Raw genomic sequence first — 19,603 nt, 5'->3', positions numbered from 1 at the left:
GGAGGCAGATGGATGTATTTTTAAAGGACAAGGTGCCAGAAAACTCTGTGATTATGTTCCTGGAGCATGGCTCGTTTTTTGTGGTTTTAAAAGTGAGTGTCAGGACTTCAGGGCTATTTTTTTTCGGGTCAAAACCAAAGTTTGGGCAGGGCATAAAAACCTGCTTGATGACTAAGATTATTCTTAAAAAGCTTTCTAGAGCTTGCTGGAGAGGAGAGCCTTTATTCTGAGAGGGAGCTGATACCAGTCTTTTTAGACCTCCATGCAAATGGGGTTAAAATTTAATGAGTGTCAAGAGTAGAAAAGAACCCTTGCCTTTCAGGAGACAGTTCTCAGTGTAATCTTTAGATCCAGTCCCATGGTTGTTGTCTTGGAGGCTTGTGTTCTGCCTCTTCTTGCTCTGGGTGAACTCTTCTTGAACACCCCACTACATGGGTGGAATTACCTTAAACAGTTATAACTGAGGCTGGCCAAAGCATGCCCTTACATTGCCCCAGAATTGAGACATCTGAAATCTTTGACCAGGTTACTCAGTTGAATCGATAATACCTCTCTGATACAGTGCCTGTTTAGAGAAAACTTCGTCTAATGACAGAGGTTTGCTGCTCAGAGCCAAGGCTGAGAACGAGGGGATCCAAGCCAAACCATTTACTCAAGGGGCATGCAGAATTTGCCCAGTCAGGTCAATATAGGTACTGGCAGCATTTCAGCAGCCAGAAGGCTGCTCCTCATGCTCTCTCCTTGTTGGAGCTACCAGGCTTTATCGCATGACTGGGCCCCTAATTGCTGCAGGTCTAAAACTTTCTTTAAAATGAGGACGGCTGCAGCCTGCACTGAAGCCCAGGCAAGCCTGGAGGTCCATGACAGTGCTAAGCACTGCTCCCCCTTTCTGAAAAGCCCCTTTCTTGCTGTGATGGAGGAAGCCCCAAGATGTAGTCATCTTCCACAATACCCCCCAGCAAGGCCTGTCTGCCTGAGCAGGGCACGGGGTCCCCACAGGGATCGGGCAGCACAGAGCTGTCGGTGCACTGAAGGGCAGCTGCCCTGAACCCCCCTGCCTTTACCAGTGTCTCGTGTTTGTGTGCTGGTTTGGTGCCTGCTCACCACTGTCAGGGGGAATGTGGGAACCCTCGGGTGCAGGTGAAGCATGTTGGTGTCTGATGGGTGGAGGAACAAGGAGGAGCAAGGACCATCCTCCTGTCAGCCAGCTGCATCATCTGCTGGGTTTAAGTATGTAGGAGTAAAGAGCAGGAGGAGGATGTTGCTAATCCGAAGAGTGGAGCCATTGCACAGTGTTATGTGCACACAGCCCTCAGTGACCACTGTGGGCAGGAGATTCCTCAAGATTACTTTTCTCAAGGAGGTGGCATTACCTTCGCCTCGAGCCTGCAGAATGTGCCACCAAACATTACCAAGGATCAGCCACGTGCTCTGAGTACATGCACTCACAGGATAGCGTGCCCACACCTGCTTGGTACCTTAGGTGCGATGCGCCCCTCCATGGAGGCAACAATGTCCTGCCCATCAAACAGCCTGCCCCAGCCCCTTTGAATTTCAGTGCCCTGCTCCTCTTCTGTTCGGGTGTATTGCATTTATGTCTGGTGGTGAGTGAGCCTATCCATCACTGTATCCACACAGATCCCAATTACTCCTTTTGACAGCTCTTATTCACAACACCTCCCTGTGCCTCTGATGTCTCAATTATTGATGGGGCTTGCCTGGTAGGCAGCACTCTGTTCTCAGCATGGCTACGTTCCAGGTCCCTTTCCCATCGAGTTCATGCACACACCATGCCGAGCGTTTCTTTATGTGCAAAGCTATTGAAGTGGAAAGGGATCTTTATTAGCATGTGAGCTCCAGGGCTGTGCAACCAAAGGGGGCAGTGCAAGCCAAATCGCACTGCAGTACAGTGCTGGGAAATTTCCTCTCCCCCTCCTCTCCCAGTGAAGCCCAGCAGTGTCTTGTAAAATTAAATTATCTCATATGCTTAATGGTGAAGATCCCTTGATCTGATGAGCCTTCCTTGTGATGGGGTCACCCTGCACTTGCATTTCTGTAAGAAACCTCAGTCCTTCATTGCCCCTGCAGGCATAAAATGTAGTATTTTGAAGGGCAGTGCCCTTTCCTTTGTCTTGGTATTAGTTTGTTTGCTGGCTTTACAGTAAGCCTTTGCATTCTGACAAGAAACACTGACACGCAAAAAAAGGAGCTTCAAAGCAGCACGTGGTGTTGGAGCAATGTTGTCAAATTGGTTAAGAGTTAAAGCTGTGCCTCGAGGGACGATTGCAAAAGCCTGCTTGTTGTGTAGGGCTCTGGATGTCTCGTGACATTGCTGTAGCAGAAGTAAGAGGAATGATAAAGTGGTCGATCAGCTCCTGACATCTCTCCTGCCCCCAGCCTTGCCCTGCAACCTTCTTGAATTTAGAAGTAGCCAGAGGTTTTGTGCTTAGTGAATGAAGGGAACAGGAAAGGGCAGCTGCTGGAGAAGGTAGGACCAGAGAGAAGCAGCAGTGCAGGGTATGCAGAGAGCTGGGAAACAGCACTTCAGGTTTGCTCTCCGAGATCTGTGGCAGAGGGTGCCTCTGAGATTAGCTTTAGCATAAGAGGGAAAATCTGTGAAGCAGGGCTTCCAAAGCACTGAGATGCCGGAGAGCATAATGTTTCGCAGCTGAGTACAGCCCTGCAGAAGTGGTCACGCGTCCGTGGGTGGTCAGTGGAGCACTCCTGGGGCTCCAACGGCAGCTACATGAGATAGAGTGGATGTGGACACCCTTTTAAGCTTAGTAGGAAGCTTACGGTCTCTGCATCCCAGTGTGCCTCCTGGCAGCGTTCAGCTCGTCCTTCTCAGCCTGCCTTACCAGTTTTGCCTGGGGCCTCCAGCTGCACAGCCAGAGCTTGGCTGTTCACTCGGGATCTGTAAGGACTTCTGGCCTGGGCGACAACCACAGGTCCCCTCTTCCCCCTCCTGGCTGACCATGACAGTGCATCAGCAGGGCAGCTCTGCAGAAGAAGGGGTTTGTGCATCAGTGACAGCACAGCTGCCTTGAGCTATGGGCTCTGGGACAGACCTGTAGTTACACATCTCTCCGTGTGACAGCCTGACCCTGACATTTCTCTGAGAGGGGTCCTTTTATCACTGTGGATGACAGCAGCATCCTTTTGCCTGACAGTATTGCCCCAGATGGTCAAGCTGTGTATAGCCCCTGTTACACAGGCCTTGCTGGCACTGGTGGGTAGCAGAGATGGCTGAGCCTGCCAAGCAGGGTGTGTTTTATTTGTCTGGAATACCATAAGCAGTCAAAGAAGGGTTAAAATAACAGAAAGTTGAAAGCATGTTATCTTTGGGAACTGTGATCCTTCCTTTTTGGGTAGGTGGGTTCCATGGGACCCTGTCCCCCCAGATAGCGGAAAGTTCACTCTCCCATACCTGATTGCCCTACAGCTTTCCCCAGCAGCCTGTCCAAACAAGGCTGTTTTCCTTCCCAGCCCTTTTCCTTCCTTCCGTTGCCCTGGTCTTTTCTCCTTGCACAGCGCTGGCTCCAGCCCTGGGTGGTGCTGGGGTCCCAGAGCCCAGGTGAGCTGTAACCAGAGATGCTCAGTTACTGCAAGTCCAAAACCCGCTTAGCTGAGAGCTGCAAACAAGAGACTCAGGCACTTCTGAGTTTGTCCTGATCAGAATTACTGTTGAAAGTGACCAAAGCCACACTTTTGCCCAATTTTGCACTTTCTTCCTTGTTTCTTTAGTAATTCCACAATGCGGTGCCTGTTCCTGAAAGCATTGGACCAGGTGGAGCTGTGCCTAAGATAACTGCTGTCCCTTTTGTCTCAGAGGTGCTTCCTGATATTCTAGCAGGAAAGCTTTGAAAAACCTGGCCCAGAAAAATGTCTTTGGGCAGTTTCCAGTTCCTCCTTCAGTTCCCCAGACCAGGACATCTCACTTGGGAGGATCCTGATTATGGACCACATATGGCCAGCAAGGAGATCGCTTGTCTCCCTTGAGGAGGTTGTTTGTTCCTTGCTGACCTCCTGCTCCTGTGGGGTAGCTGCCATGTGCCATTGTAGCATCTGGAGAGGCTGGAGCCACAGCCGGTGCTTCGTGGATCTCAGCCAGAAGAAGCATCCCCAGCCAGCTCTGCTAGTCCTGCCTTAGACACTGGTCGCCAAAGTGAACATGAGTAACCTGCAAGGCTGGAGTAAGATCAGAGCTTGCAGGAAGGGGCTGTTGTGGAGAACATAAGAGGTTGCTGTCTGGACAGCGGTGTGAATTGTGATACATGTACCATGGACACATGCAAGCACGGACACTGTTACATGCTGTTTCAGGAGCGTGTTTCCAAATGGCTTACAGAGTCAGGGGCATAGAAGTCAAGGGAGATCAGCTGGATTTGACCTCAGCCTGGTACTCAGTTCTTAACTTGGTATCCAAGATGGGAATTTTTTGATGATTTCATGGTATGCAGTTTTATTTGGGTCAGTGAGAGCACAACGTATGACTTTGCTACCCTTTAGGGATGGGAAAATCAGTGCACCATCTAAAGATTCAGTGCACGGGGTTTCTTAACAGCCTGCGGGAGAAAGATGTTTTAATTCTGTTTTCATTCCTGAATAAGCCATTAATTTGAGTTAGCAATTTCCTTGGAGCCCAGAGGAGAGGAGTCTGTGATCAAATGAAGTGGCTCAACACTGCTCTCTCCTCCTCTCCCTGTTTAAAAGGGTTGGGCTCATCATAACAAACCTCCTTTGACTTTTAGCCCTTGTAATGGTCTTCCCAGATGGTTTCAGGAGTCCTGCATGATCCAGCAGTGGTAACAGCCCCGCTGTTAGTAATCTCTGTGACCCCAAAAGAGCCAAAGTTCTCAGTGCATAAAGATGGCAGCTACCTCCTCTGAGGGATGCTGGCCTCTTACCCACCTTGCTGACCCCTGGTCAGGGTCTGCAGCCCTTTTGCAGAGCAGGGGGCCTGTACCTTGTGGCTGTGGGAGCTGGTGGGACACTGGTCTCAAGGACAGCAGCCTCCTCCTGGGGAATGAGGGCCTGCTTGGATGTGCAAGGCTGTTGCAGGGCTCACTCCCATGCTTTTTTCTAGGCAATTCAGTGTATAAAATCACTGAAGACATTTTCAGCAAAAAAAAAGTCTCCTTGAAGAACTGTTCTGTTGCTTGTTGAAAGAGGATTCATTTTTCCCCCTTAAATAAAATGAGCCGTGTTTGAAATCTGAAAGCCCTTGCCGAACGCCTTCTTGGAGCTGCAAAGAAAGCATCTTCCAGGTCACATCATAGCCTCCTGCCGGACACAGATCCAAACTGCAAACCCTTCTAACAGCTCTTTAATAACTCTGCACAGAAGGAAAAATCTGTCACCTTTCCCTCTGTGGTTTCTCTTCTGTTCTAATGCACTGGAGAAATGAGATGGAGCCGGGAAAGTTTTCAGAGAAAGACTCGTGGGAACTACAGCTGCCGATGGAGAAGGCTCATTTCTTTAGTGTCTGAGGGGAACCGCAATCGCTTTGGTGAAGGGTGGTGTGTGTGGGTGGGTTTGGAGGGGTGAACCGTTATGACCCATGCATTTCAGAAGAACCACAAACACTTTATAGTAACAAAGGGTGGAAAAAGCGAGAGGTTTCTGCAATGCATGTGACTTTTCCCTGAGGTTTGGAACCCTGCGGTATGTTCCAGGCCACGGTGTTTGCGTGTCAGTCTTGGTGAGTTAAGCTTTCTCCCACAAGCCTCGCTTGAAGTTGGTGTGATGACTGAGAGCCTAAAATGTTGTTTTGTTTTGTTTTTTTCTCTCTCTCTCTGTTTTCATTCTCCCCCACCTCCTCTCTGCAGTTGAAGCTCTCGTTTACCTTGGACCGGGAGAGTGGGATGCCTCAAGGCTGTTATATCTATCAATACCGCGACAGCAACAAGTAAGTCCTGCGGAAGATTGCATGCAGCAGATAGGAGAAGGTGCATTGAAAGGAGGCTGCCCTGCCCTCTGGCAGAGGGATCACAACTGCTTGTACCACTTAAAAAGTAGATTAAAGTAGGCTTCAGGCTTAATCTGAAACTGGGAAGAGGTCTTGTAAAGGCCGGATCCTTTGAAATACACAATGCCCTGCAGCCCCTTTTTTTTTCTGCAGCATTTAAAAGCTGCTTTTATTTGACTAAAAAGGCCAGGTCTTGGGTATCACAGGCTCTGCCAGAACTCACCCAGGATTTGCCCAGGGGTGTTTGCAACTCAGACCTTGCACTTGCTTTGTGCTGGGGTGACTCTGAGAGTGTGGGCTGGGGATAAGCATCCAAAGGCTGCAGAGCATCAAAGAGGGCAGTCCTCACCTCTACTCAGCTACAGACACACAGCACTTCATTCTCTTTGCTAAAACTCATGCGTGGGTTCACTGAGTGGCCTTTCATTTGTGGTACTGTAGCTTCAGTGCAGCCACGCGCTCTGTTTTTATAAGGTACCATATGATATTCAAGCTTTGGATGTGTTTGGAGCACAGAGTCCTCAATTTCTAGGTATTCTGCCTATTTTTACTAGCTGCTGTAGTGAATTGGCACCCAAGATGTTTTTATTTCAAATCACATTCTCATTATCAAATTGACAGCAGCAGCACAGTTCAGGATATTTCTGTGTTCGCGTTGGGTTACTTAGTCATAAATCCATAGCCTGTTACCTCCACCCATATAGTTCTGCTTCTTGCCAGTTGTTGAAGGTTAACCTAAAAAAGGAGGGTATACGAAATTGTCAATGAATGGAACAGCCTGTATTAGATCTGCTCTGAAATGCTGATGAGAACAGTCCTGACAAGAAGAGGGCCCTCCACAAACAGCACCTATGTCATTCTAAGCTGAGAAATCTCAGTGTTTAAACAAGAAGGGAGATAATTTCTGGGAGAATCCTTCCCACCTGTGGATGGGCGATTAGCAGGTGGTACACAGTCCCACCCCAGTTATCCCAGCCCCAGAGGCACGGATGAGCAGAGGAGGTCCCCCCAGCACCACTAGGCTAACAGGGAAACGTGCAGTTCAGCGCCAAAGCATAAAAGCAACAAGGGAAGAGTGTTTGTTTTTGAGGGTTTTAAAGGCGATGGTACACAATGGACAGCGAGGAAAAGAAAACCCGCAGACCTATTGGGTTTGTTAAGGATGTTTATAGATTCAGTGTTTCTAATTGTATGACGTATATCTCAAGTATCAGCAGCCGTGTTTTCTTCTGCCTCCTCTCCCGGGCTCCAATGGGTGTTTTGTGCTATTGTTTGAGGAAACTCCAGGGACAGGAGTGGAGCTATTTTGTTTAAGCGCTAAGGCCAATAGCAGTTCCGCCTGGAAACTTCACTTTTAGCTGTGAGTGGTCCAGCATGTGACAAAGTAGCTGCGGCATGTTGGCAGCTGTTGCTTTAGAGATGTATGGCTGTGACCTGTGTTTCTGGCAAGCGTGGGAGCTGAGCCACCCCGAGCCATGCCAGCCGGGATCATGGATTGGAAAATACGGTACGGGCAGGATGAGTGCGACTGCAAGTAAACCCAGACTTTGTGCATGTCTGACAGATCTGAACTGCAATTATACCTCCCTGCACGACCCCATGCTTTGTATTTTATAGCTTACTTGATCAACCTGGAGGAGAGCAGGATCCCATTTCCCAGGGAGAGCCTCTCTAAGTTGTGCACACACTTGTCCCCCTAAACCCTGTGCATGCAGCCCAGCGCCTCTGACAATCCCTGGTCAGTGAACTGCAGTGTGAAGGTCTGTGCTATGGCTGATGTATTCTTGCAGGTAAAGTGCCCTTGAGCCAAATGCATGCTCGGTTCTGGTTGTACCCTGCGTGATGTTGGAGGAGCTCACATGTGCTGCAGCTTTATTGGCAACAGAACATTGTATTTGAATAGTGTAGTGAAGCACTGGACGTGCTCCTGCTCAGCCCAGCAGAGACTGTACTTCTCAAGCACTGGGCCTTTCATAGGGTTAATTTGTTATCTATACAATAGCATGGCAGTTGTCATAATTTTTCCTTAGCAATTTCCCAGGGTAAATTGTAGGCCTTGTGTTCTCCCGAGCCTAGTCAGGCTTTGACGATACTCATTGGGACCCAAGGGGATAGATAACAGCTCTTCTGCATCTTTCTAAAGATGTATCTAGAAGTTAAAGCAGCATAACGTTTCTGTCTGCACCATGTTTTGGAACTGCTTACAGCCCAGAGAAGAAATGCTGGTGACATGCTGCAAGCTCATGCATGGGAAGGACTGGAAACGTGCATCCTGGAGCCCATCATCCTGGGCAGAGCGTTGGGGCTGGGACCTGTGCTGGGAACAGACTTATGGCAGGAGCAGAAGTGTCTGGAGCTCTCGAGCAGCAGCTTTAACGGGAGGAAGCTGAGGTGATCCTGGATGATGGGCACCCATTCTGGCCTGGGGTGTGTGCCCAGTGCCCCGGAGATCTCTGTGAGCAGGGCTCTGCATGGAAAGGCTCAGTGTCACCCTGGTCACTGGAGGAGTGTCCCTTCCTCTCCAAGTGGCAAATGCTGTTCCAAGCTGCAGCCAGACGGGGCCACCGGAGAACAGCGGATATTGGCCTCCCACTTGCAGAACAAAGGACTGCAGCATTGCTGAAAAGTGTAATTACCAGAGCAATTAAAATTTCTATTGCTTAGGCTAGAAGTGCAAGTACCATGCAGGCTCTTACAAGGGCGATCAATTGGAATTTGTTCCTTCTAAAATGATAAAACCCTGCCAAGGAATTTTTGCCCACTCCTGGCAGCTTCCCCTCACCTGCCTGCCTGCCTGCCTGCACCAGCATTCACAGTCACAACACTCGCCAGGTGCCCACTCTGCTGTTGCACCCTGAGTGCCAGACACTTTGGGGAGACCAGCCTCAGTCTTGGGAGCCTTGGATTGAACGGAGGAGAGGAGATGAGCAGCCAGCTGCTCATCCCTCCACCCCCTGCTATAATATAGTGGTATCCGAGGGCACTTGGCAGTCCCAGTAGCCTTCCAAGTGCTGTACTTGGAGCCATATGGAGGAGAGAGGCTGTCACTGCCCCTGTGGTCACAGGGGTGAGACCAGTGGACATCACTTCTTTCCTTTTTCCCTGCTCAGACCCAGACACTTTCCTGCCCTTGGCTGCCAGTCCTTCCCAGCCTTTCATTGACTTCCTAAGCTCAGAGGACATGACTTGAAAGCAAGCAGTCTACTTTCTAATTTTTAACCCATGTTTACTTAAATTCTCCCTAGTGGGGATCAGTCAGTGTCATCGACAGAACACCAGGCAGCGGCACTGGGCTCTGCAGGATGGCTGTCCTGTGACGGGAGCGCTGTGTGTGACACGGGGACTGCGGTGATGTGTGCTGGGTGACATTCAGAACAGGAGCATATTGTCAGCCTTCACGTGGCCACAGAGCAGTCCCGTCCAGGAGAGGACAGCTCTGCCAACCGTCCCGAGGTGTCACTGCAGCACGAGTCAGGGGTTGAGGGTGGGGCTGGCTTTCTGCCACTGCCTCTGCGCAAGCTGAGTTTCTCTGGTCCTGCACAGGGTCCAATTGCAAAACCCAGCCAGGCAGTAAAAGACCATGGAGGCCATTCATACCCACCATGGCTCATGAATCCCATGTTACAACACGCACTCACTGGTCCCCGGTCTAGGAATATGATACCAGCTGTGCTGGGGAAGTGCCGGCTGCCTGCTCTGACGGCTGGTCCTACTCTAGAGGGCTGCCAGGCAGCGGGAGGGGTGAGATCAATAAAGGTTACAGATGATCGTGGAAGACTTATTGCAGCCTGTGTGCAGGAAGAGCCAAAGCCAACTTGAGATCCCTCTGGAAGAAAGTAATTGCAAGAAGTTTAGTATCTTTTGGCCGTAACCAAGAAATAGAAGATTCAGTCTGTTTTCTGCATTCACTATCACTATCCAGATAGTTCTCTGGAGACCTCCTTGGTTCTGCTCACCTCCCCACAGCAAGTCTGGCCCTTCAAATGCCTTTGTCTTCCATTCCAGTACTTTCTGATTACTGTCACCTTTCTCAGATGATGCAGTGCTCAGTGTTCCTGCCATCCCAGACCCGACAAGGAGCCATAAATCCCTGTCAAGATCCATCCTTGTATGTGGGCCATATTTGCATGGCATTGTGATGCTTCCTTGTCCCCGAGGTTCTCCTCTAACATGGTTTTCCTGCTCTCTTAGCCTCCAGGTATTGGTTTCCTGTTGAGGTCCCTTCCTCACATCACAGACACCGCCTTTACCTATAGACCAGCTTGCAGCTCACCGATGAATTGCCTTTTAATTCGTTGCTGCAGCTGGGGTTTGTGTCAGGATTATGAATTTGTAGTGGGGGCTTTCATGTTCTCCTCAGAGTAATTTCTAAACCCAGAGGAACAACATCTTGCATGGAAGCACTTAGAGACCTCTTTACAAAAGCAGCGTTGGAGTATTGATCATTTTTTCTCTCCGGGGACCCGGAGTGCTACAGATAGAGCTGCTGTGCAGTGTAGCCACTTGCGGGCAGCACCACACAGCTCTTCAGGATGAGAAGTGAAAAATAGCTTCAGTTGAAAGGAAAAGTGGTGCCCCCTTTTATATAGAGATCAATGATGCCTGGTACATTGGATTATCACTTAAAACACCAGGACTTCAAATGCCAGGGTGCATGCACTCCCAATGCTGACAGGCTCGTGATATATAATGCTGTTTGGGTTACCAACTGAGCTCCTCTGTGCAATCTTTTCATAAGGTGAATGTAATATCTGCAGTGATGTACCCAACGTTACATCAGGAGAGCCAGCCTATAATTATGCTTGAATTGTTTGAACGGGTTATTTGTCACTAACACATTAGCTCACTCCATTTATTGCTACCATTCAGGGCTGCAGCAGGTTTGGTGTAAACAGAGCCTGGGTGGAGGTTTCAGGGGGTTATTTTTCTGAATCGAGCAAAGCAATATTGTTTGGAGTTTATTCTTTTTTGCTAGGAGAGCTCTTGACCAGGAGTGCTAGGAACAAAATACCTAAAGCAGCTGACACAGCGTAACTGATTTGTTTTCAGATGTACTTCCCAGGTGTGGAGCTTATGTGCTGGACTTTAGCATGGACCTGGTTACTTTGCAGTGAGCTGGCAGGTTTACCGTAGTATGTTTTGTTCCTTACGAGAAATTGAGGATTGCACAGTGGTTTGTTTGTACAAGGAGCTGCTGCACAGCTCGCACAGTTGCTGGGTGCCTGACCTGCCTTATTCCATGGCTGTTTCATGGCACACGTCCCCACGAAGCAGCACTGCTTGCACTGGTGTAAAGGAAATGGCCAGCCAATGTCAAATTGTCCAGGGTGGGATTTTTACTTTAGGGTGCCCCGTTGGACAAGGTGGCTTTGCTGGGACGAGGCACGTCCCGCTGCACCGCAGTTCTGTGGGCGCACCTCTGCGCATCACTAGCTTTCTGCAAGCGTTGCCCAAGTCTTGTTGGAGTGAAGGTAGCTGAGCTGCCCTGTGACTCTTTCCTGGTGAGCTGTGGGAAGGTTTAGCTGACTTTGGAGGCCACAGAAAAGCATCAGAGGTGGTTGGGGTAAGTAAGCCTGCATTTTCATTTCTGAGAAGGAATACCACCATTTGGATTGTACCCACCTTTGGGTTTAAGACTACGCCAGCCCTGCCCAGGCTTAAAACACTACCGAGCTCTGGTGAAAGTGGAGTCTTTGTGGATGGGAATAGAATTGGAAGCAAAATGAAAGCCAGGGCGTGAGTTAGAACTGCCCGGAAGATACACTCTACAGAAGAGAAGTCCGAGGTTGGAGTTTTTCTTTTGATACTGTGTCTTGTTTTTTGATTGACTGACTGGCACTAAACTTTACCCAAGTCAGGAAGTGATGTATATCCTTCACCTGCCAAAGGGTAAGCATTGGAGTTGGCCAGGCAAGGCTGGTGAATTATTCTGTCACCGTGTGTGGAGATAAACCCATTCTGGTTTTGGCATTGGTTCATTGTAGGTTAAATTGTCCAGGTGAATAAGTCTGGAGGTTAACCTTTAAAACTTCAAAAGAGCGTAATTCTTCCTGCTTAAGGTAAGCTTGGTTTTCTGTATGCCACAGCCAGAGGCTGCTGGGACATATGCTGGAAAATAGCTTTTGTCACTTGAGACTTTGAGGAGCAGAGAGTTGTTCTTTCCTTGCAGAAGGGACCCTATGGCCATTTCTAGGTGAGGAGGAAGGGCTCTTACAAAAGGTTTTGCCTAGGTATGACTTAGCTGCTTCTGTTGACACGGATCTGCCTCCTCCTGCTACTCTCCTACTTAATAACAGGTTTCCAATCCCCCAGTGCTATAGAAATAGTAACTACCAACTCCTTGGAGTGTCAGTGCAATGTGGGGGCTGTAAATGGAAAAGGTGATCAAGGGAACCCGCCTTTTCCCTGAGCAAGCAGATGGGATTTGAAGGTAACCTGATCCCTTCCAAATGTATGTTTTAAGCTTTCTTTAGTGCCCTACACAATATCCCACATCAACTGGTAGCTCTCTCTCTAAATCCTCAATGGGTGTCAGAGCAGTCAGCCTGTGCTCCCACCCACAAGGAGGAGGACTGGGCTCTTAAACCCGGGTGAGTGGTGTACCTCCCTGCTCTCCCTGGGTTGAATCAGGGGGGTTTGTCCTCTTACCTGTTGCAAAGTGTTTGCTTGGAGAGGAGCTGTAAAACCTCCTTATGTCAGTATTAGATGTCTGGGTATTCGGTGTCAGTCAAGTAGGTGAGAAAATCAACTGCAATTCTAATTGAGTCAGAGATGCTGTCTCCATGTGTCATCCCTGGAGATATGTTTACATATCCATTTGCTTAACAGTATGTTTGGAAGCCCTCAGCTGCATTTCAGCACCATTTCTCTGCCCTATATATGTCTGACTAATGCCCAAGGCAGTGAGCTATATCTGGACTAGAATTGCTAACCTATGGATGTGGGTTTTCTTAGCAGCCCTGAATCAGATGAATCTCTGATTAGCCCTTAGGTACATGGGAGAGGACAAATCTGATCATGGGAAAGAGTGAATAATCATCCTTCCACAAGAAGCACCTCTCAATTTCATCTTGAGCCTAAGTCACGGGATTGTTTTTGTTTGAGGAAGGCCCTCTCCTGAGCTGAGATCTGGCTAGAAAATCACCAGAGCCCTTAGCCATCCCTCTCCAAGCTGGGTTTCTAGGCATACATTTTTGTAACAAATATGGAAATGGAGTTCTTTGGATTAGTCTCTGTGTCCTTGAATGTATAGTCATACTGCAGAATGATTTCTCTGCCAGATATAGGTTTTGCTGCCCACTTGATGTTACAGGCTGGGAGCACTGGGACCAGAGGGCGATGTGCTTTAGGTCCATACTAATGGTGGAAAGTTACATGCAGGGGCAGTAATGGAGTAAGACCAGAGATGATGAAGGGGCTGTTGAGTACTTGGAGCACATGTTGTGCTGGCAGTGATGAAGGATGCTCTGCTTAGAGATAGACCTTCCAGTCCCACTCACTAACCTGCTGTTTGATCTGTGCTGTCTGCCTGGAGAGAGCAAGGGCTTTCAGTTTGCCGTGGGCAGGACCTCTTTGGTCTGTTCAGCACTAAGTACCTTCATTCCCCAGGGGATCGGCAATGTAAGCTGGAGTAACCGGGTGGATTGTCAGCCAGCTGGGATTGCTCTCTCGTAAAGAGCTACTGGCTGAAAGCTGAAGCATTCAGACTAGAAATAAAGCAGGCTCTTGAAAGGCAAAGGAGATTAACCACTGGCAAAATGTCCCAAGAAAAGACCAGGGAGTTCTCCATCTCTCAAGGACAAGTGCACTTCTAGAAGGTGCTTTAGACCCTACAAGTCAGTGGATTTAACAGAGCAGTAGCTACCTGAAGCCCTCCAGGCACAGGAGATAGCTGCTGGATTAATTCTCCCAGTCTTAAATTCCTGGCACACTGCTCTCTCTTCATGTAAAGGATCAGCTTTGCAGTTGCTTCTTTGTAAAACTGGATTTTGCCAGTACTGGGCCTGGAAGAAAAGGGCATTTGCTTTGAGTCCTGCCCTCTCTTCATGTAGTTCGAAATTATGTCCTCACAAATCAGAGGGTGAGAGTGGAAGCACCTTTCCTTCCCCCCTCCCAAGCAGCAAGGGTAAGTGGTTCTACTTTTCCAGCTACTGCCATGCTTTGCTCTGGGTCCTGCTGCTTTTTCAGTGTTTTTTCCACAGTTCAGAGCAGTGAATCAGTCTGGCAGTGGACTCTGTTCCCTCCACACCTCCCTGCTTCTTCTTCATCAAAAAAAAGGAGCTCCAAATCATAAGCATGTTTTGTGTGCTCAGCTCCTTGCCATGTCAAGGTCACCCTGAGTGGGGTTCCTGTTACAGTTTAGCACTTTCACCTCTTCCAATTTGCCATGCATTAGTCAATCTGGAGCCTAATGGATTTGTAACCTGACTTGCCTGTATCATCTGAGACATTCCCAGCAATGTAAGAGGATTTGGTCACAACTTACTTTCAGGTTAATAGAAAGATCTTACTTGGAAAGAACCTGCTTGAGGATCTGAGTGTACTTTGCATTAATGTTTCCATTAATTTTAATGGGAGGTGGCTCTAAATTCCTCAGAACAGCTTTGAACATCTTAAATTTGTGTCCTTCACCTGTGTCATCTAAAATGGGGCTGATGAGCAGAAGTACCTTTAAATGAGTAGCAACATTATTGGCCAAGATGTTCTGCAAGTTTTTTTTCCTCTGTTGATCTGTCTAGAAATGTCCTGTTCTCTGGTGACCCTACCGGACCCCTCACGAGCTCACCACATTCGAGGCAGGAGGTTCAGGGTCAGCTCCCAACTCAGAGGTTGGTCTCTGACAAGTCTCGTTGTCTGTCTCTGCTCCACCACTGTCTGTAAAGCAGAAAAGAGCAAGAGTCCTCTGGGACATTTTTATTAGCATTTATAAAGCACTTTGCCATCATCAAACAGGAGGGAATAGAGGAAAGTGAACTTTTATCGCTGCCACTCAAGTCTCAGTTACTGCGAAGCTCTGCTGCCTTGGGCACGATTACCTGCCACACTTCATTTGGCTGGTACAGGCAGGCCAGCCTGCCCTCACGCAGCGAGAGCCCTGCCTGGGTTTTAGTCCGGGTGAGGACTTGTCTGACTTTACTGCTTCTGTGGGGCCGTGCTACTCTTGACACTGGCCTCGTGAGCTGAGTAACGCGGTGTCCCCCACCTCCCCTCCCTCTCTCCTTGGTCTCTGTCCTCCTGCTCCTCTGTTAACTTTGACACTTGAACACAGCAGTGATTAACTGTTACTGAGAATCTCTCACTGATTGGATCACTGCTTGTTCCTGCCTCATTCAGCAGAGCTCTTGCCTCCTGGGCTGCTGGTAGCTATTTCCTTCCATCTCCAGCTGAGCTGAGCAAAGACCAACATCCCAACTGCTCATTGCATCCCCCATACCCGTGGTGAAAGGCAGTCCTGACAGAACTCTTGTACATGTTGCAACTCTGGCATAATCTCATTTTGCTCAGACAGTCCATGTTAAACAGCCTGATGTGGTAAAAGAGTGGATGCAAACCCTACTCATCTCAACATAATCAGGTTACGGAGCAGCTACACGTGCAGTTGTCCTGACAGACAAGAAGGGCCACACTGGCTTGGCCCCACTGCAGTTACCCCTAGGAAGGACTTTGTGGTCAAATAGGACCTTGAGAGGTGGGGAGGCAGCTCTCTTACAGTAAAACAGGGCACCTGTTGGGGAAGTCATCTCATTAATGAGGTTTTCATGCTTTATTTAAGCTCGGTGCTCATTTGCAGTCTTGCTGCCAGACAGGCACCGTCTGGTGCGGTGCTGCTTGCCTGGTGACGTGGGACTGGGCACAAGTGTCCACATTACAGGGGAACAGACAGGCTCCACCGTACGCAAGAGATCTGCTGTGACTTGCGTGCACTGTAAAGCAGGAGAGGCTGGGAGCAGGCTGCTCGTGCTCGCATGCTCGCTCCCAACTGGGCCAGCCTGGGGTCAGTTCCAGCCCCCAACAATTAGCAGGACAGATTGAATCTAGATTGATCTGTCTACTTTCGCAGAGTGAGCCGATTCCAGCAAGAAATTCTCCTTTCCATCTGTCTCCATGTTAAAAGGAAGGAGACCTTGTCAGATTTCTGGATAAATGGGAAGTAGAGGGCAAGGTAGAAATAAATGTTGTGCTAATGCGTAGGAAGAATCGTTAAGACAGAAAGACATCATCGATGCGGCCGGGCTGCAGCTGATCTGCATCGCTGTGTTGAAACTGTGCCTTGTGGCACGGCTACTGCAAAAGGCAGAATTCAACAAGGGCTCTGCTATTTATTGCACATTTGCAGCATGTTGCAGGGGAGTGCAGAGAGGCAGAATCTGGTTCAGAGCAAGAGTTTTCGGCAGCAGTAACAGCCTGGACAAGTGCCGTGATGTTTACTGCAGGGAATTCATAGGAATTTCCTCCTGGTGCAGCTACTTGACAGATGCACTCAGGTCACTCAGATCTTTGCAGTCCCTGTCCTCATCGAGAGAAAACTGAGGTCGTGGGAGAGCAGAGAAGGGACATGTTGCTTCAGTGAATTTACAGGATTATGGTGCTGAGCTAAGCTCAGGTTTATGGGTCTCTTTGGGGATGAGTTTTGGGGAGGGTGAATGGGACAGTGAGGATCAGGGGATCCATCCCTGGTAGGAGGCAGTAGAGGAAGATCAAACATCCGATTCATGCTGTGTGTCGCACCAGCCATTCCCAGGCTCCACAGGCAACACAGGATACACTAACAGGGACACTTAACGGAAGGAGTGCTGGCCTGTCCTCTCTCACAGCCACAACGTCGTGCTGCATTGTGATCAACAAGGACAGCAAATAAACCAGAAAATGTGTCAGGGTATTTTCAAGGAGGGTAGTTAACCCCAGGGCTGCGGTGCTCTGACTCCCAGCACGGCTCCACGGGCTGTTCTGCCCACGCAGCCGAGGGGCACCTTGCACAGAGGGATCTCTCAGTTGCACCCAAGGTGCTCAGCTTCTCAAGGACACCACAGAAAGCAGCCTGAGGAGTAAGACAAACAGTCAAACCACTCGGGCTTTGCACCACTGCGGAGAGCAAGCGTGCAGGCCTGGAGAAAACAACCTGCAAGCGGACTGGCCACTTCAGAGAGCAGAGAGAGACAAAGGATGCTTGTCCCGAGATCTGTGGTGGGTGTAGCCATTCCCGAGCTCCCAAAAGTGCAAAGGGATGCTCTTTCAGCTGGCAGAGCAATGTGGCTTTGTGCATGCTTATCCAGGGCTTTCGCCTGCATGGTGCCAGTGCAAGAGCTGCTGCTTGTAGTTGACAGCTCAGCTATTGTTGCAAAGTATGATTTAATAGCAAGACTTGATTACAACATGCAAATGTAGCTGCTGGGGGACTATCTCAGAGGTTTGTGGAGATTAGCTGTTAAATTGGCCAGTGCAAAAACATTATTAAGCAGAGAACATAATTACTCATCCTGTGCTTCTGTAGTGTATAGAAGAGACAGATTCGTTTAAAAGCCAGCAAGTCCTATATAGAGAAAAGACTTGTGTAAATGCCACATCATGTACTACTGTACATCGCAGCATATTTTATTAGAGAAGCAATACTTAATAACAACATTTGGGAACTTGTGGAAGGAATCCATTATATTATTCTGCATCATAAAAGCAAACCTAATGCCTAGTCTGTGTGAAGGCTGTGCAGATATTGAAACATCTCCTTTCGGTGGTGGTTGATTACTTTTATGGAGATTGTATCATATGGATATAAACAAATCCAGCACTTGATATGAAATCTGGGAGCAGGGTTTTAGACTCACACATCTATCTTCTATCCGTGCACGTTCCTTCTGAAATGCATCAAGGTTCCCATTAACACCTTAAACATGGAAAGTAGGATTAAAGTGAGACTGTCAGCACATACAAAATGAACATCTAGCTGTGCACTTGCTGTTATGTTTTTCTCTTTCAGTCCTAGTCTAGTGTATGGGGTTGCTGGAATATGAAGCTGGTGTGCGTGCAAGGATATGGGGGGAAGGATCGAGGTGTGGGGAGCTTGTTAGTGATGCAGACCTGTTTTTTGGAACAGGCTGTGGTTCGAGGATTTCCTCCTGCCCCATGGCTCTCGGTAGCTCAGACTGGGCTTGCAGGGAGTGATGCAGTGGTAGCTAGTGGACTGTAGTCAGATGTAAAAGTGCATTTGGCTAGTCAAAGCTCCAGACAATTTCAGGAAAATCTTTAACAGAGGAGTCAGGAGGCAGAATTAGAGGAACAGCTTGTTCGTAACGGAGTGTAGTTCTGCAGTCACAAGTGCTGGCAGGGGAGCAGGGTGATGCTGGCAGGGCAAAATAGTGGTTGCTGCTCACCCCTGATTCGTGTCACTGGATGCTTCCCCTCCGGCATCTCAGGCCCCCCAGCAGATGCTCTGCTGAGGCTTCACTTGTCTAAGCAGGAGAAGTATCCTCCCCAGCCTAAGTGGGGGAGATAAAGATTTCAAGGGGTTTTGATGGGACACTCCTTGCCATCCTTTTCTTGCAGCTCAGGAGCATTTGTACACCAGAAATTACTCCCCGGGCTGGTTCCTGTGTGAGTCAGAGCTGAATGTGAAGCTGCCGACGGCGGATGCTGCTGAGTGAACACAACATCCTGGCACAATACGTCCCAATCACTCTAAATTTGAATTCGCAGCCAGTCCTCCTCCCTCCTTTACGTGTCTGTGCACATGCAGGCACACCGCCTCACTCCTTACCTGCTGTATACTGGTAAATTTGCCACAGTTGGAGCCATCAGCTGTTCCAGGCGGTGAAGGGGGGGAAATGACCATCTTGTGGCTGGGCTTGTTTTCAGCTCAGAGCCACAAAACTGAACCTGAACCCCAAGACAGCTGCTCACCAGCATCTCCTGGTGTGACTGTGGGGCAGCTGGGAAGAGCTCTGGCCGCGTCCAGCAGCAGCATCTCCTTCCTTTTGTTACTTAGTGTCAAAGGGTAATCCTAAAAATACCTGTGAGCAGTTTGCAAGCCACGAGTGTCAGAGGGAGCAGCTCTGCAAAGGTCTTGTCTCACCAGGGAAGGGAGAATGACACATTTTGTTGTCACTGAGCTTGAAGGGATGGTACCTGCAGCCAGGCACTGGCAGTGGGTGGGAGCAGGGGCTTGGTCTTGGCAGTGGAGACCAGCTGAGGGTGGATCAACCCTGTCGGCAGAGGAGTAGGAAAGGACACGGGGCAGCGTGGGCTGGAATGTTGAGCTAGGGCATGCTTAGTCCCTGCACAGGCACATCTCAGTTACAGCTATTTTTTTATAATGGTCTTTGCTAGTTTGTAATGAAGCCAACCAGTGGGAGAAACCACATAACAATATTTCATAATAATTTTGCCCCGATTATATGAGGGCTGTGTGTATTCAAGCTGTCCGTGTCTCCCTAAACACCACATGCACACTTTCAAGCTGCATATCCGATGATCAGTACTGATAGAGGCTATAAACTTCACGTGGTGGTGGAGTTACAGCAGGAGTCTCTGATAGCTAGAAAGGAGGCAGAAGTGATCTATTGCTCTGTTAAGCTCCTTTTTTTGTGTGTGTATGGCTTGGATCTGTCTGTTAAATGGCTGTTAACCTGTTCTCAAAGTCTG

At 48.9% G+C, this 19,603-nt stretch overlaps 1 protein-coding gene across 1 annotated transcript in view; it reads left to right on the top strand.

The window, feature by feature from the left end:
• Positions 1 to 19,603, top strand: part of DIS3L2 (DIS3 like 3'-5' exoribonuclease 2) — a 189,896-nt gene that overhangs the window by 145,516 nt on the left and 24,777 nt on the right. The window contains exon 14 of the mRNA XM_026854640.1: positions 5,829 to 5,908. Within this exon, the coding sequence (XP_026710441.1) occupies positions 5,829 to 5,908 (80 nt within the window). The remainder of the gene's footprint in view (positions 1 to 5,828; positions 5,909 to 19,603) is intronic.

This window comes from Athene cunicularia, assembly GCF_003259725.1.
Source record: "Athene cunicularia isolate RWA chromosome 9 unlocalized genomic scaffold, athCun1 chr9_part1, whole genome shotgun sequence".
Taxonomy (NCBI): Eukaryota; Metazoa; Chordata; class Aves; order Strigiformes; family Strigidae; genus Athene; species Athene cunicularia.
Note: the sequence above shows the minus strand (reverse complement) of the source record. Positions and strands in the feature narration are given on the sequence as shown.